We start from the raw sequence: 19,820 nt of genomic DNA on the forward strand, positions 1-19,820 counted from the left end.
TTGTGGAGAAATTGAATAGCATTGGAAAATGGGCGACAATAGTGGCAGAGAAAAAGTCTGAGTGTTATGGAGTGATCCATCCACGTACCCCCTTGCATGTCACCAAAATAGCACTCTTCACCCCACACATGACACGTGTCTGTCTTACACTCTCCCCCTTATTACATCTCTTTCTTTACTCCTTACTCTATGCCCTTACTTACTCTTCTCTCATCACACAAATTAAGAAACTATCGTAATCCTCCGCCATGCAGGCCCAAGCCCACAGGCCCAGCCTCTCGGCCACGTTCCTCCGGAGACTCCAAGAACGGGCCCCGCACTCCAACCACCTCTGCGGCGTCCTCACCCTCCTGGCCACCGCCTCCGTCCTGCTCATCCTGGCCGGCCTCACCGCATCCGGAGCCGTACTCGGCCTCATGGTTTTCCTGCCTTTCATAATCGTCTCCAGCCCCCTGTGGGTCCCCGCTGCCACCATTCTCCTTGTCTTCACCGCCGCTTTTTTATCCGTCTGCGGATTCGGCCTGGCCACCGTCGCTGCCTTGTCATGGATGTACCGTTACTTCCGTGGCCTCCACCCGCCCGGTTCGGACCGGGTCGACTACGCTCGGAGCCGGATTTATGACACCGCTAGCCACGTCAAGGATTGCGCCAGAGAATACGGTGGCTATTTGCAGAGTAAGGTTAAGGATGCTGCCCCCGGCGCCTGAACACACATTCCGATCGTCTCAGGGTGTGTAATAACTGTAGAAATTCCGTCAACTTTATTTGTTCTTTTCATTTTTTTTTCATTTTTATTTTGTCTGTACTTTCTGACTCTACACTTTATTCCATTCATTTACGGCCTTGTTGATCTGCTTCCACGTGTATTTTTATTTTGATCCCAGCGACAATTATGTCTCTTTCCGCTGTTCTTGTCGGTTATATATGTTTTAGTTTTACAATTCAGAAGCTAAGGGAGAAAGTAGTTGTTATATTATTAATATCGAGTTCAATACTTTTTTTTTTTAATATTTTATGAAAATGACTATTCCATTTCATAATGTCAGTGTATATCATGTGATGCAAGTTATTTATTTTTGGGAAGATCTTTAGTTAAAATCATGTGGTTGATTTAGGTGGAAAGAAGTGAAAGATAAGAAACAAAGAATATAAGTGATGGGAAAAAATAAAGGTTGTAAGAAGAAGATATATGATATGATGAGAACATGAATGTTTATTATAGAAAATCAAAAATGTTTGTGATATGAATGTTTAGAATAAAAATCTTTTTGACTTAGCTGGATGCTACTGTGTGTCTTTCTCATGAAGCAAATATGTTGGCAGACTGTTTGGCTAACCCTTTATCGGGTCTGTTATATTTTACAGCTCATTTTGTGATTCCTCACCCTGAAACCATTGCGGTAAACATATGGGATAGGTCTCTGTTAGGTTAGTTCTGTTTCTTTTGATTTTGATTTTCAATGAACCAAGTAATAATAATATTAATAATAACTTTAAATGAATTTTTATATTATTTTTGTGTTTAAAATCGGGTTTTTTTGTTATAGCAAGTTATATAACTAATTTTAGTTATAATCACAATATTCATAAATAGTTACTAGTTACTAAATGATTATGATTAATTTATTAAATTATCTATGTATGGGCACTCCTACTTCTAATAGATGAAATCGATGACATAATCTATGTATGAGGGTTTTATGTTCAATTATTTTGCCTTTATGGCCTTTAAATTTTTAGAATTTTGTGGAGATTTATTTCATGATGAACATCATATTTTGATACTGGATAATTGTCATATCATTGTCATTAATGGCGATTTTGTGACAGGCTTACACGGGCATGCATAATAGGTTGTAAGAAGAGGGCTCAAGTGACGCTCTTAATGAAGTGTGAAAGGTATAGAGGTTAAGATGGAATACTTTCTTGATAAAATGTTAGGAGGGTACAAATAAATTTAGGATATACTTATTTGTTTATCAGCCTTAAATGTAAAAGGTATAGAGGTTAAGATGGAACACACTCTACAAAATGTCATGAGGGTACACATAAATTTGATCGATAAAAAATTCATGTAGCATCGAGACGAAAAAGACTGTTAAAAAAATAATAAAGATGGAGTGTAAAATAAAGTTTAAAAATATAATTAACATGTGAAGACAACAATTCATATCTTAAAAGTTTAAAGAATATTGAAGATGGGAGGATGAAAAATAAAATTGAAAGAACATTAAATATACGAGGTGTATAACATGATTTGAAAGAAAATACTTATTAACTAATAAGATTTTAAGATTTTGGGTTCAAATTTTATATATAAAATAAAGAAAATATTTTATTAAAAATGGTTAATTAAGTTCTACAATAAAAATTAGTCATCGATAAAATTAGTAAATATTTTATATCAATAATATTATTAAAATAAAAAAGAAAGTAAATATTTCTTACTAATAATTAAATATAAAAAGGAATAGAATGTAGTTAGCTAATAGAATTAATGGTGTAAATAGAAAAGGCCCAAATATAATGGAACCGGCCAATTTATGTACAACTTTGATCAAGGTCAAAGAATTGAATCAAACTACGTACCCACACACTCACTGCCATGTGGTTTTCAAGGGGTTCCAAACAACCATTGGATTTCCAATTTTTTTCCCACAATCTCACCCACTCACTCATACACAATTGGTACAGTGATTCTTCGTTCTTTCTAAATCCTTGATGTTAAGGTTTTGTGTGTATAGGATGAACCATAAATATCTTAAAATCAAAGTAACTTAAAGACTTTTTATAGGATGAAGTTATAAAATATTATGATATTTGTATTTATCTTTTAATTTTTAATTTTAATTTTTTTCTAAAGTACAATGATGACACTTAATTACAAGATTATCTTTAGCAACAATTAGATTATAAAAGTGTATTCCTCTATCCTATTTTCTTTAAAGAAATATCTGAGAATATTAATTATTTATCTTGTAGTTCTTTAATAATAGAATTTTAGGAAGTGATAAAATATATACAAATTACACAAACGATTCACCCCTATTTATTTAAGAAGAAAAAGAAAAAGAAAACGATTTTGTGTATATAACTGCAGAAGATTAAGGCATCATTATAACAGTAATCATAAGAATATATATAATTGTAATAAATTATCCTTTCTCTCTGTCAGAGTTTCCCAACTACACAGCAAGGTATATATATTGTTCTCAATAATCTAAAAACGACATTCGCAATATATCATACTAGTGTCAAAGTTTTGAGCATTTGACTCCGCGTGATGCTAACGACAATTTGCGTATATGCTGAGATGAATTAATTGCTGAACGGGTCAGACACAAAATTTTCTTCCTTCTTGATTCAATGCCCATGTCAACTACACAGCAAAAGTTGAAGTCAACTATCTATCCACTAAGATTTTACCAAAATCATTAACTTCTAACCCAATCTATTAATTTTGTTGACACATTTTTTTTAATTAGTAGAATTTTAAGGAGGAGAGTCTTCCATTTTAAGGAGAGAACATGTCACAATAGAATGTTCCACGTTGCCTACCAGTAGACATAAATTTAAGATCAATTTATAGTTTGAAAAAAATATATTAATTTCCTCTAGCATTTATGCATTTTTTATAACACCTTGGTAAAAGAATACATCAAAAGATTAAATTAATAAATTAAATATTTCAAACGTGCTTTCATCTTCACATGTATTAATGTTTAATATCTTACATGCTTTTATGTTGTAATTTTAAATCATGTATTCATGTTTATATGCCATTTTATATCATATGTGTAATTAATTTGTCAACCAATTAAATGTTTTTTTAATTTATCCATTTTTTCTCAACTCTAGTTGTGCATATAGATTTATATATATTTGTACACTTCATCATACTATAAATAAAATAATATCATTTGTTGACTACTTATCATTTAATCAACTTGTTCAAAGTTTGAATCCAAGAACTAGCTAGAGATTTATAAAATTAAGGTTCAAAATGAGTAATAAACAAAATAACGTACATTTATATTAAAACGTTTTGCGGCTTAAACAGGAGTTCATTTGAATACTTGACAAAACAAATACAAAAACTTGTAATAAGCTCCGGGAAAGATAAAACAAAATAAAATATTAAAGAGTTGAATTATAGGCTTCAAAATTAAAATATTACTGTCGTTGTGGTAATTGTTTCTATCAATTAAAAAATATCTCAATTATCACGACACGAAACTGGAAAATTAAAACAAATTTTTTTTTCGTATTAATTTTAGAACACAAATCATTAATTGAATAGAGCAATGATATACTCTCCGAAAACGTATTCCGAATATTAAAATATTAATATTTTTTAATAAATGTATTATAAAATAATTATTTAATTTAATATTTTATAATTTAAATTATTATATTAATCGTTCGGAATGAATTTCGGAGGCATTCGGAGGCTCTATCATTTTTCAATTGAATATGTTATAGTGACTTATTTTAGTTATGCTGTGTTTGGAATTAATTGGAAATATGCTGTGAGATCCTTAGAATTCACATTTATAGGACATGTGACTTGGAAAAAGACCAACAATTGATAAATTTTGACAAAATTAATTTGAATTATATCCAAAAATGTGATTTGATAAATAAATTAAAAAAAACTACCTATTTATATATGTGTATTAACAAAAGCACCCTCGTAATTTAATATTATACATATCTTTATAATGATAATTAAACATCTATAAATAATTTTCTTATAATATTCATATAATATTAATTTTTATTAAATCAATTAACATAATATTATTTTATTTTAATTAATAATTATGAGTTCAAGTCTCAATTTTGTATAGGGATTTTATTGATTGGATTGGATGATTATGAAGAGAAAAATGATCCAATATTTTGAATCACTTTATTATTTTTTAATTCATCATCCAATCTAATTTTTAAAATTTAAAATTCTATTAAATCTAATATAAAGTTGTTTGGATTGGAATTTTTTATATTATTTTATTTTTTATTTTAAATAAAATATTAAATAAATGATAAACTATATAATAGATATAATAAAGTCATTATATAATTAATTGTTATATATGTCTTAAAAAAAAGTTGTCTTTAATTAAATATAATTTAATTTACTAAATAAGTAAAATTTATCATTTTATATCATGATATTATAAATATGCAAAAAAATAAAAATATGATCATCACAAGTGATGTAATAAATTTACAAAATAAAAAGGCATACTTATATATAAGTTGATTTTGTATTGGATTTTATCGGTTTTCAAAATAAAATACGAAATTAAATTCAATCTAATAAAAAAAATATTCTTATTTTATTATTTTATTACTTTTTTTTTACAAATTTTTATTGGATTAGATCATTATTAACAATTTATCACTTATAATCAATCCTTATATATTAAACTCAAATATATATTTTATGTGAAAGTATTTTTAGGATCGTATATATACAGGGAGAGAGAGTTAAAATGCATTTTTTTTTGTCTCTTATAACTACCCATTTACAATTTTAGTCTCTCCTTTTCTTAATAAGTAACTTTTGTCTCTCAATTCATAAAATTATTTAATTTTGATCCCCTTTGTCAATTAAATTATGACATGACATTAATGTTGATAATAATGTGACATTATAGGGACGATCCAACTCGAGAATTAGTATCGATAAGACAAAAAAAAAATGTAATATTTTTTAAAAATGATATAAATTAACCTTATAAAAACTATTACTCATGATATTCATTATAAAATTCACATTTAAACTACTATCTCACCTAACATTTTATAATTATAATTTAAACTATATTATATTACTGATTGAGTTAAGTATTTTTAAATTCTTTATCTAGTATTAATATAATTTAAAAATTAATAAATAAAAAATTTTCTTTATAAAATAATATTTATTTATGTAAATCAATTATATAATTTATTATTTAATACATTGTTTATACAATAGACATAAACATACATTAAAATCATATTAAACAATAAAATTTATATTTATTAGATAAAAAAATATAGAAAAAACACACATTGAAGGAATGTATATAATTTACTATTTAATATATTTTTATATATTAAATATAAATATACAAAAAAAACAAAATACAATATTTTTATCTTTTATTTATTTTTTAACTGTAATTTTCTCTCTTTTTTTAATACAACAATAATATCGTATTATCTAGTTTAATATATAATAAATTTACATTATTTTTTTATGAATTCTTTTTTTATATAATATACATACTAATATTATATTATTACTCTATTTTTATCTAATAAATATATATTTTATAAATATTATTCAAGTTATAACTTTATAAATTAAGTATCTTGGTGATTTAAATAGTAACTTTTATAAATCTCATGAGTTCTAATTCACATAAGGCTAGTTTTACTATTTATTAAATAAATTTTATATTTTCTTATTATGTTAACATCATATATTTGATTGATAAAGAGAATAAAAATGTATAATAAACTCTTATATATTAAATACAAATTTTTATATTGTACAAAAATGTTTTTGAAAGTTTTTCTTTGTTGAAAATTTTTCTTTCACGAAAGTATTTTTAGAAAATTTTTTAACTTCATATCTATTTTATTTTTACTTGTCATAATTATTTATGAATTAAAATTTAATATTTTAGAAATAAATTATCAATAAATAAAAATAATATTATGTTATTATAATATAAATTATTTATTATAAATTTAAAATATAATTTATATGTTACTTTAAAAAAATATAATTTATATATTTAAAAATATTTATACGAATTTTAAATATAATTTATATATTTAAACATAAAATTTATATATATATATATATATATATAATGTATTATAAATTTTAGTTACATTTAATAAATATTTACCATGTCTTCTGCACATACTAAGATACTATTTTTAAGAACTAGAGAATCAAAATATAGTAATTAAAAAAAGAAATTAAAAGTGCGATTTAATATTATTTTTTTTTTTATCCTTGAGAGGAGAGATATGATAGTGAAAAAAAAAAGAGTAATATATAATACACAGATATAAATCACTAACAGAATATGGAATCATATATATGAATATATTTCCTTTACATATAGTATATAGATACTCATTATCACTAAATAATATCATAATTAAACATTTTAAATATATAATATATGTAAATTTGTATTTAATAGATAATGTTATATAATTTTTACGATGAATATATTACAATAATATTTAATATTACAAGTATTTATAAGAACTTTCATATAATTGTATATCGATTACATATCCCATTTAATATTTTTACGTTTTTTTCTTCTTAAATTTTAATTAATGTTATTATTAATAATTCTTATCATGTAAGTTTTCCTTATACGTATAAAAATAATAACAAATCTTATTAATGATGATATCCCAAAAGCTAAATCTTACTAATAAGTTTTACTGATGATATCCCGAAAAAAATAAATCTTACTAGTGTTACTAATGATATCCAAAAAAATAAATCGTATTAATGATTTCAAATAACAATTGTTACTAAAGAGTTTTTCTTATCTTACAAATCTCATTGATAACAAATCCTTATTAAGTAGGGAAATAAATATTTTGTGTTTCTGTTGAAAAGTAAAATAAAAAGGTGATTATATTTTTTAGGTGATTCAATGTTGTTCTTTGTAGTTGTCTAAGGGTATAATTGTCTTTGACAAAATTAGAAACTAATAAAGTAGTTTGGGAAAAATATAATAATTATAGATTATAAATTATAAATATAAAAGTTATTTATAAATAATAACAAATCTTATAATAAAGATATAATAGTAATATTGTTTATATATCATTTAGTTTTTACTAAATAAATATTATATCAATAATTTTAATGGCTAATTATTTTTCATCAAAATTGAGATTAAAGATCCTATATTTTTAACTATCTCAACTTTTTCCATTCCTCTAACGCATCTAAAGAAACAAAATGTAGTAAAAGGGGAAAAGACCAATAAAAATCTGAACAAACAAATTCTAAAAAGTGTAACAATAATTAATGATTAAAAATTTAATAATTGATATTATAATTAAATTTAGATTTTATTTCATGAAAAATAGTTTTTATCCCAAATATTGATTTTATAATCTCAGTCTCAGCACTGTGAGTGGACTTTTTCTATGGAATGGAAACCTCTTGAGTGACCTAATGACTTGTACTCTGTACCATCCGACCAAATCGCAAATTTGACAAATCTTGCGTTCATCATTTTGGCTTTTTAAATTAAATGACTGCGTGCCATCGTGAGTGAATCAAATTGCCAATAGATTAGACCTAATCAAATACACTGTTTCATTCTATCATATTATATATCTTATAATATATTTCATTATATTAGTTGTATTTCTATTTTATTTTTCATAAAAGCAAGCATATAGTAATTGTTAGTGATTCTGAATTATATTGCAACTAAATGATGGTTGATAGTGGCAGTTAGACCTTAGACGCGTTGAAAACAAAGGAAACGACGTCGTGAAGGGAAGTAATTAAAATTTGATTGTGACTAATTAAGGAGGCTCTCACACAGACACTGTACAAATAAAATGTTTCCAACAAACAAAACAAGCAGAAGCAGCAATATGAAAATTAAAAAAAAATAAAAAAAGAAAAAGAAAAAAGTGACACGTGCGAAGGGAAGTGATTCATTTGAGAGGGCGGCGCGTGAGGTAACCGGGCAAGGGACTGGCACGTGGCGACCTGAGAGGGATTTGGCTGAGCTGTTTGCCGTTGCCATCGTAATAAATAACGCCGGAGAAATCCAAGGGCTCGCACTTGTCACCCATGAGAATCTCCTTCTGCCAAACGCCGCCGTTTCCCCAGGCTTCGGCGCTCTCTTTCTCTTCTTTGGGATTGGGACTCTTCTTGTGGAAGGCTTTGCTGCTTATGTTGCTCAGAAGCTTCTTGGGCCGCGACTTGGGCTTGTTGGGATCCACTCTCAAGTCGGTCTCATCGGAGGCCTTGGGCTTGGGCTTGGGCTTGGGCTTGCTCCCACCCATGCGGCCTGCTCGCTTGGATATCAGAGCCAGAATCGACGATAGGGTGAGCAGCAAGCCGCTGGGATGGCGCTTCGGCGACTCCGAGGTTGCACCGTCCACGTCGACCATCGTGTCTTCTCTGCTTTTGCTGCGATCACTTTACTTTTCTTTCTGTTACGCTCACAGGTTTATATAAGAGTGTTACGGAGAGTCCACGGTTGTTTCCTTGACTCGCTCTTTTTTTAAAATAAATAAAATTAATTTACTATAAGTTAGGAGATTTTGTTAACCATCTTATCTTAGTATCAACTTTTCAACAGTCAGAAAATAAAAAGAAAGAATCTGCATTAATTAAATTTTTATCAAAAATAATCAAACACTTGCTATTTATGTCTATACTATTAATATAGAGATTTTTTTTATGTACATAAATTATGGATTAATTTATCTTTATAATTACTTCTGAATTAGTTTTTCTTTTGGTTATTTACTAGTATTCTATATAACTAAAATTTATAATAAAATATATAAATAAATATTATGTTTAAATGTATAATAGATATTTTAAATTTATGATAAATAATTTATTAGTAATACATTTTTTTTATTATTATTGATAGTTTATTTTAAATATTAAAATTTAATTTATGAATAAATATGATAAAAAAATAAATTACATATAAAGTTAAAAGAATTTCTCAAAGACACTTTCATTAAAAATAGTTTTTTTAAATATTCTTATGCAAGATAACTATTTATATTTAATATATAAAAGGTTGATTTAATTTTTATTTTATTTTTACTTAATCATAACATTTAACAATTTCTAAACCTCTCACGTTTTAAATATTACTTTCTTTTTTTAAAATAGATTCCTGTAGTCCTTAATTAAAGACTATATTCATATGAAATTAGAATTGGAAATATTACTTTGTTGATATAGTAAATTGATTTAATGAAAATGAGTTATACATATTAAAAAATATATAAAGTTATGTGTAGGAGAAAAAGAATGATTAATGTTAATATTTAATAAAGAATAAGAGGAAAAAATATTTTATAAATTTATTAGACAAATATATGATGTCAAAAATAATAATAATAAATAATGAGATTCTCATCAGTTTTAACAGTTAAGTGGAATTATCTGACTAAACTTAAAATGGTGGTAAACTAAACAGATATTATGAATAAAATAAACAAATAAGAACTAAACAGAAATTTGAATATCAAATGTTAGTCATTTTATTAAAAAGGTAAATTTTATTAGGAAACTATGTACAGCATGATATATGAGGGATTTCGTGTGCAAATTGCATGACAACGACATACGCTATTATAGTATTACCAGACTCTGACGTGGGTGTTTTTTTGTTAAGAAAACTGAAAGAGAATTTTGTTTTTGACCAAAAAGATATTTTTTTTTAAGAAGTATATAATAAAAAAAATTAATAACTGCTTAGAGATAGTTTTAATAATAAAAAATTAGTTATAATTTTATACTTTTTATAAATATCTTTTAGTGATTCAATAATTAATCAGTCATTTAAAAAAATCAACTTTTATATATTAAATACAAATAATTCTTACGTATGAAGTTTTTTTAATACTTTTAAGAAATTTTTAATTTATTATCTAATTTATTTTTTTCATATATGATTTATATGTTTAAAAATGTCCATCCATTTATATAAAATTTAAATATAATTTATATCTTCTAAAAAAAATTTGTATAGTCAAATATAAAATTTATTTATATATATAATTTATTATATATTTTAATTATACATAATAAATGATTAACTCTTATATTTCATATTGATAAAAAAAAATATTTAGTATGTGAAATGTACAGACTAAAATATTAATAATTAATTGGGATATATTAAAATTAAATTGTGAGATTTATTTTTGTTAACATAATTTTAGTCTGTGGATAAAAATAAATATAAAATATTAAGGTAGAAAATCAAAATACTTCATTTACTAATTAACCAATTGGCCAAGTCTATAGTATATAGATGCAAAAAACTAGCAGATTTACATTATGTCTTTTTATATTATAACTCGTGTAAAAACTTATGTTATTTAAGTCATTTTAGTAACACTTGCTTTTTAGTTCTTTCGTGTCTCACCTTCTAGACCATGCTCATCCTTCCCAAGAAACAATAAGTATTGCACCAATACCTGACTCATAATCATAATATGGTTTCGTGTGTTTGTGAAACAATATTACAAATGGATAACTAATATTAAAAAAAAAAATCACACGTAAAGAGCTTTTTGTTTAAGTGTGTACATCATCCTTTCTATACATTTTATTCTCATTCTTAGTCCAAGTGTTTATTGTTTGTTTGATTAAAAAAAGTTATCTTATTTTCTTAAATTTTAGGATACAAAAGTGATGAAGTTTATTCATGTTACAATTTAGATGGTTATTTTTTAATAATTCATAACTGAATTCCAATTATAAGCTCATTGACAAAAAAAAATTTGTGAAAAAAAAAAGTTTGTGAAATCAATGAGAGGGTCAAATAATTAACAAATTTGTAAAATCATGTAAAATTTAATATAGATGATATTAAGTATAATATCACATCATTCAACCGTTGGATTAATTAAATTTATATTATAAAAAAATATTAAAAATTTAAAATTTGGTATAAATTTTTAAACTTGTACTTAGTGCCAATAGATTTTGACTTTATATTTAATTAATATGATAAAAGCACTTTATGCTTTCATGTATTTTTATTAAAAATAACAATAAAATAAATATGAGCAATTAATAATAAGGTGCGAGTAATTTTTGGATAGTTATTGTTATAAGGGTAGCTTTTAGAAAATGATAGGGAAAAAAAGTAGTTTGAGAGATAATTTTAAGGACAAAATTGTCACCAAAAAAATGTACACCAAACTGGAGTTTTTTTATTCAAATAATACTATTTTTAAAAAAAATTTACCCAAATAGTAACTGTGTAAATTTATTTTTCTAATTAGCATTATTTACTGTTCACATTCAGAGCGGACCGTTCTGAAACTAGAACGGACCGTTCCAGATTAAAAAATAACACATGACAAATGGATCAGAACGGGTCGTTCCGGATTCAAAATTAGCACATAAAAAGTGAAACCATAACTGTAACACCCTGAATTTTCTTGTTGATTATTATTTATTAATTAAAGGGGTTTTATAGAGGTTCGTATTAATTTAAAATTATTTATGAAAATTTTTATAAATTATATTTTTTAGGCTGGAACGGGCTGTTCCAAAAGTGGAACGAACCGTTCCAGATAATGAAAATAAGTTGTTTTTGAGGGACCAGAACGGGCCGTTCCAAAAGTGGAACGGGTCGTTCCAAAGAAGAAAATTACTCATTTTTGTATTTCCAGAACGGGCCGTTCCCAAAGGGAAACGGGCCGTTCCAAGGTTATGAAATTGCCTAAAGACCTTAGTTGGAAACGGGACGTTCCAACTATGGTCAATCAGGGTCGTTATGTTTTTTGAAACGGGTCGTTCTGCTTTTTGAAACGGGACGTTCCGATTTTGGAACGGGCCGTTCCAGTTGCTAAATTTGCCTATGTTCGAAGGATCCGGAACGGGCCGTTCCGAATCTAATACGGGCCGTTCCGGAACGGCCCGTTCCGGAGACCCCAGGATGCCTATAAATGGGGGCAAGGGGGTGAAAATTTTATATAGAGTAAAAAGTGAAAATTCTAGAGAGAGAGAGAGAGAGAGAGAGAAAGAGAGAGAAAGAGAGGGAAAGAAGGAGGGAATCCAGATAGGCATGGCAATCTAACCCGTCCCCGTGGGTACCCGCCCGAACCCGCCCCGATTTGGACGGGGAAAACCCGTGTTTATCGGGTTCGGGTTCGGGTTCGGGTTTTCCCCGATTGATAAAATCGGGGGCGGGGGCGGGGACGGGGATGTTAATACCCACCCCGCCCCCGCCCCCGCCCCGCTTAATAATATAATTAAAAAATTATTTATATATATATATAAACCAAAATTAAAAATATTTATATGTAAAAATTTATATTATTTTTCTTTTCTTTTATTTTTTTAAAATTATTCATATTTATTTAAAATAAAAATAGAAGAAAAAAAAAAGAAAAAAAATAGGAGCGGGGGCGGGGACGGGGCGGGGAAACCCGAACCCCGCCGGGGGCGGGGATGGGGACCTAGATTTTACCCCCGGCGGGTATCGGGGGCGGGGGCGGGGGCGGTTTAAATTTGCGGGGGCGGGGGCGGGGAACGTAAAACCCGCTCCCGCCCCGCCCCGTTGGAGGAGGAGACTCTGCCCAAGTTTCAACTCTGCTTATCCAGGTAAGGGGGGGAGTGAGAAACCTCGCTCGGGGGTGTGGGGATAATTGTTGGATGGTTTGTTTGTCAGATTGGCCCCCAATCCCTTGCCGTTGTGCTGTCTTATTTTCTGTTTGCTCTACTTTATTCCTTGTTGGAAATAATAAATGATTATGTAATCACAATTCCTTGCCGTTGTTCTGTTAGATTTTCTATTTACTCTACTTTGCTCTTTGTTGAAGGTGTCGTTGTTCTGTTTGATTTTCTATTTACTCTACTTTGCTCTTTGTTGAAGGTGTCGTTGTTCTGTTTGATTTTCTATTTACTGTACTTTGTTCTTTGTTGAAAGTAATAAATGAGTATGAAATTAATGTTAATAATAAATGAGTTTTAATATGAATAAGAATGTTCTCTGAATCTCTGTGAATACCTATGCGGACCTTATGAGGAGTATTTATGACATGACCATGGAAATATGGACAAATGACATGAGACCTAAGAATGGACTATGAGACCTAAGAATGAACTATTGAGACAAGCTGTGATAATAAGAATATGAAAAATAATGACATGATATACTTGATGAAATCTTGTAATAAGTTAAATGTTGAGTTCATGAAATAATGAATGTATGACATGCATCATATGCATATATTACTCCAGGTGTGCCGTTGAGGCCGCATACCAACGATGCTAACAAGGTGTACCTTAGGGTCACCAGTGATGTAACTTGCTAACGAGGTGTACCTTAGGGTCACCAGCGATGTAACTTGCTAATAAGGTGTACCTTAGGGTCACCAGTGATGTAACCAGGTGTACCTTAGGGTCACCAGTGATGTAACCAGGTGTACCTTTGGGTCACCAGTGATGATATGTGAAACTTCCTTATGGCGCCACATGCATGCATTTATGAGTCGAGTTCATGACATCATTGCATGATAAATGAGTATATATGTGATATTGATGATGTGAGTGTATTGTTTATATGTGACTTATATTTGTTGTGTGTGTGTGAGTGCTATCTAACCTTTATTTCTGCACCTGAAGCTGAGTGAGATGTTTCTCACTCCCTTGTTATTTTTGTATATGTTTAAATTATGTTGCAGGTGAGGATGTTGGTAATGAGGCTTGAGGCTTCAGTTGGGCATGCTCTGATAGGATGTGACATCAGGCATAGCTAGGCTTATTTTGGATGTTATTATTTTAAAAGCTTTAATTTTCTCTTCCTTTGTAATTTTGAACGTTCTTGAGAAAATACCAAAATGTATATCTTTGTCATACTATTTTATTACATGATTTGAAAGTGATATATTAATTCCTAACTAGGAGGCACTGCCACCTTTAATAGAATTAATATATATTCTCCTTTATATGATTTCTTGAGTTTAATACTTATATTTGACTTTTTATGATTGATGAGTTACGAATGTGAATCTTCTACCTTATGAGATTTGAGACAATTGTTTTATACATGAAAGATGGTACCAAATTATGAAATATTTTATTTACTCAAATACAATAAGATAGTATTTTGTGTATTAATGTTGGGGTAGAGGGTGTCACAATAACGGGTCGTTCTGAATCCGGAACTTTTTGGAACTTGCCGCAATCACACCACATTACATTTAGCCTTATTGTAAATCTCCCAATGAGTCATGCGAGCAAGGGATATGAACTTTTTTTGGAACTTGTCGTAATCGTACCACATTTCATTTAGCCTTACCGTAAATCTCCCAACGGGTCATGCGAGCAAGGATATGAACTTTCTGGAACTTGCCGCAATCATACCACATTTCATTTAGCCTTACTTTAAATCTCTCAGCAGGTCAAACTTCTCTCGGATGTTGCGTTTCTTTCAACTTTGTGGCCAAATCTAGAACTCAAGAGAACTTCCAGGGGTCGGCCAAAGTTCAGCAAGATTAGAATAGAGATGGACATTAGAGAACAACATAATCGTGAAAAATTGTTTCCATTGTCACACCCCTGGTCACACTAGGAAGACATATCCAAATATTGGTCATGAATTCAGTTTCCACCACCATTGATTTTTATTGTTGTAATGAATTTTAATAAATTTATTTAGTTATATTTATAATGTTAATATTCAATAAATTTAATCACTTGATGGTAGTCTCTCAGTTTTGGTATTTGATAAGTAAAAATAAAAAAAAATGGTCTGAATCTGTAGGCTAGAACGGCCCGTTCCGGATTCAGAACAGCCCGTTCTGGTTCCACTTTTTGTGTGTTAATTTTGAATTTGGAACGTCCTATTCTGATCCATTCTCCATGTGTTATTTTTTAATTTGGAACGGCCCGTTCTGAACGTGAACAGTAAATGGTGCTAGTCGGGAAAATAAATTTGCACAGTTGCTATTTGGGTAATTTTTTTAAAAAAATAGTATTATTTGAGTAAAAAATTCTACCAAATTGAGTAATATATATATATATATATATATATATATATATATATATATACATGTGTGTGTATATGTTATATTCAAAAAAGTTCAACTCATTTAAAATTTGATACATATAATCTTAAATATAATATTACATAATTCAATAGTTGGATAAGTTAAATTTGTATTATACAAAAAAATATTAAAGATATAAATCTCAGTAAAAGTTTTTAAATTTACACTTTGTGTCAACGATTTTAACTTATATATATATGTACTATATTTACTAAATATGATAAATAATATTTTCTAAAAAATATCAATTTATTTTATGTACTTATTTGTTAAAATATTTTATTAATAACATCAATTAAACTATATAATAAAAATATTATTTTATTTAAATTTTTATAAAAAAATATTACATTATTTATGATGATTAAATACTATCTTAATGTTTGTATTTGATATTATTATTATTATTATTATTATTATTATTATTATTATATATAATTTTTATTTTCATAACTTTTAATATTTTGTGAAAAATAATAATTAAAAATATTTTTAAAAATATAAATTAATTTTAGAAAATTCATCATAATTTAAAAAATAATATTTTAGTATATAAATCAAGAGATAAATTATTAAAACAAAGCATTTGTATTTGTTAAGGAGAGTGTTTGTGAATGTTAATATAAATTATGTGTTGGTAATAACAATTTTCTATAATGGAAGTTATTGTAACTTTAATAAAAATTTTAAAAGAATGAATAAAGTGTCGTACATTGAAATTTGTTAAGGAAAAATACTGTAATTTTTAAGATATAAAAGTAGTGTAATATTTGTACCTCTTACGAGGAAAAAAGTTTAATTTACTCAAATTATAATGACAATACTCAAATTTAAAACTTTGTGTATGTTATATTCTATTCCAACTTTCATCGCTAACCTGAATCGAGTGATAATTTTGAATTAAGTTACATATTTGACAACTAATATACATTTATTTTAGAGAAAAAAAAATGAAAGAAAGTATAGCAACAAAAAAAAAAAAAACCAAAAACTCATTTTATAAAAAAAAAAAAAAATTTATTAGGTTTGTTAGAGTAGTGTATAACAACCTTAAATATTATGAAAAAAGAACGTAATTTGTAGTGATAAAATTCACATGACTATCAAAAGAATTTTCCCTTCATAGTTTAAGAAGGAAAAAATAAATCACCATCTTCATCGTTGAATTTTGAAAGATTGACTTGATTAGGGTCTAGGTTCACTATTTAAACAGAAATTCATCCTTGAGATTTCATATAGTGAACAATTATCGGATTAAATTCTTAAAAATCTTGACCAATAATATCAGTAGAAGTTATATTATTTATAAATAAATAAAAAAATCAATAAATGGGTGTAATTTCATGACCTCTTCCTTGATGGAGTACAACTTTTTACCTCTGTAAGAAAGTTGTGACTAGTTGATTTTGAATTTGAATGATTAACTATCACAGAGATCATTTTACCTAACATAAATTTTTAATACACACACATACAATGAATGAGTATGAAAATTAGCTAGTGAGCATGATGAAATTAGATTTCCACAAGTCATTGAGTGGAGATAGCAAAACAAAGCAAGTGGTTGAGTCAATGGTGGTTTTGCAGTGTTGTCGACGTTCAAGTTTTATATTTTTTTAAGAATAATCGGTTAGATACAAAAGTCTTAGCTTTATAAATATAAATATATTATTAATTTTTAATTTTGAAACACTTAAAAATCATATCTACAAATATAAATTAATATTTTTTTGTTCGTCCTGGAGTATCCAGGGCCGACAGCAGTGACTAATCTCCTCATTAGGTTGGAGGCACCTCAAAGGGTGGGATAGCTGGTCCCAAGATTTAACGCAGATGCATACACAAGGCAGGATTCGAACCCCTGACCTTGCTTAAGCGTGGATCAACCCCTACCGCTGAACCACACGCTTGGAGTTAAATATAAATTAATAATTAATGTAAAATATGAAGAAAAATAAACTTGGACTTAGTGGGCCAAGTGGAACTTTGTCTGAACTAAGTGTTGGACCCATCACCAACTTTACGAATTAATATGACGCGTTTATGGTTAGGTCCCACCCACTTGTGTCACACTCACAATCGATTAATTTGATTTTCCCTTTTAAACGATTTTGTCTTTTTATTTATTTATTTATTTAAATGTAAGGTAGGTTACTTCCCATTTTGATGTGTTTGTGCCTTTGCAACGAATGTTAGACGAGTTTGATTTGGTGAAGGACAAGTGTGTGGCACTCTTTTTCTGTTTGTTGACTACAATTTATGCCCTCATTCTCATGCATGGTTCAATTATTGTAAAATTAGTGGATAATAATATTTAAAGAAAGAACAAATGAAAGCTCTTGTCAACCTTATGCCCTGGACTCTGACCTACCCTTTTAATGATTCCAAGGGGGCATCTTTAGAAGATTTGTAGGGATCATTTGAATTCAGCATGCAATGCAATTACAGTTAATATAATTATATCATATACTATGTCATAATCATGTTTCATAGCTGACTTGCTCTTTTTAGCATTGACTTCACTATATAGAACGATGAACAATCATGGGATTAAAGCCAAAGCAATTACTAAATTTTATCAGTTTGGTACTGAATATTAAGATAATCTTAAATTTTTAGACTTATCTGTGTTGTCTCATCCAATCCAAAATTTTCAAAATATATAAGATTCTTTTTAAAAAATTAATACATAATGTTGACTTTTCTTTAAAAAGTAAACTCAATTTTTTAAGATCAAATGTAATGAAAGTAACATTGTTCGAATTATATAAAATCACTAAAAATAATAAAATTTTAATATTTAATATAATATAAGATTCAAATTTAATATTTTTAATTAAATTAAAATAATTTTATATCAATTGATTTATGTGTTTGTTGTTAAGTTAAACACAATACCATAAAATAATTAAAAGATTCTCTAAAGAAAAAAAAATTTGAGATTTCGAAGTGTTAAAATCTCATCCTTATGTCTTTTAAACATTCACTTTATAGTAAAAAAGATAATATTTTTTTAATTACTAGAATCTCATCGGATAAACTGTTACTAAGGAGATCTATTCCACCAAACTAATGCACTTTAAAGTTTTTATTATTTAATAATTATTTAAAATTACTTAAAATTTATTAAATTTTTATCTATTAATAGTTTAAATTATTTATTTTACATGTGATTCTTAAATTGGTTTTCATGTCCTGTTTGTGGATTAGAGTATTAATTAGACTAAGTTTCCTTATTACTATTCACACCCCTTTTTACTAAATAGATCATCTTAAATGTTGGATTTTTTTGTCAAAAGTAAAATCTCCTGAGATTATCGAGATTTGTAGTGTTATTTAGCAAGTATTATGATTATTTAACATGATAATATAAGAGATTACACAATAAAAATAACGTTACACGTGTACCAAAAATTATACAATAACTTACCATATTATTTTTATGTTAATCTTTTTTCATTATTAATAACATATTTTTCAATAAATAGAGTAAGATAGATGAAAAAGTGATGTTGTACATAGGAATAATAAGTAAATTCATATTATGGATAGCATTCAAACTTACTTCGATTTTTATGAAAAATATATAGTTTAATTAAACACAAATACTTATACAGATAATATCTTATTTATTATACGGTGACAAAATGAGTATATACATACCTATCTCGTACTCATATCTATCTTAAACTTCTAGAAACTTATTTTTTTTTAATTTATTTAATATTTATGTAATTCTTATTTTATTTTTAATTATTTTAAATAAAATTTAATTAATGTAATTTTTTAATTATTATTCTATATTAAAAATTTGTTTTTTTTAATATTTTTTATAAAAAAAATATTTAATTAATTTTAGAATTAGTATGAATATACTTAATATTCGATGGAGACAGAAATAAGACCCAAATTTTATATCTGTCAAATATAGGGGTAAAAATAAGTATAAAATAAAATCAGTAATAAAGACAAAAATAAGAATATTGAAATTTGTATTTGCT

At 27.3% G+C, this 19,820-nt stretch overlaps 1 protein-coding gene across 1 annotated transcript; it reads left to right on the forward strand.

Moving 5' to 3' along the window:
* The first annotated feature begins 171 nt into the window (after positions 1-171).
* LOC109809629 (Oleosin family protein) lies at positions 172-980 on the forward strand. Its single transcript, XM_020372994.3, has one exon. It carries the CDS (start codon positions 249-251, stop codon positions 705-707), a length of 459 nt encoding a protein of 152 aa, XP_020228583.1. The 5' UTR covers positions 172-248; the 3' UTR covers positions 708-980.
* The last annotated feature ends 18,840 nt before the right edge of the window (positions 981-19,820 follow it).

Source organism: Cajanus cajan, chromosome 5 (genome assembly GCF_000230855.2).
Source record: "Cajanus cajan strain Asha chromosome 5, NIPB_CcT2T_4, whole genome shotgun sequence".
NCBI lineage: Eukaryota > Viridiplantae > Streptophyta > Magnoliopsida > Fabales > Fabaceae > Cajanus > Cajanus cajan.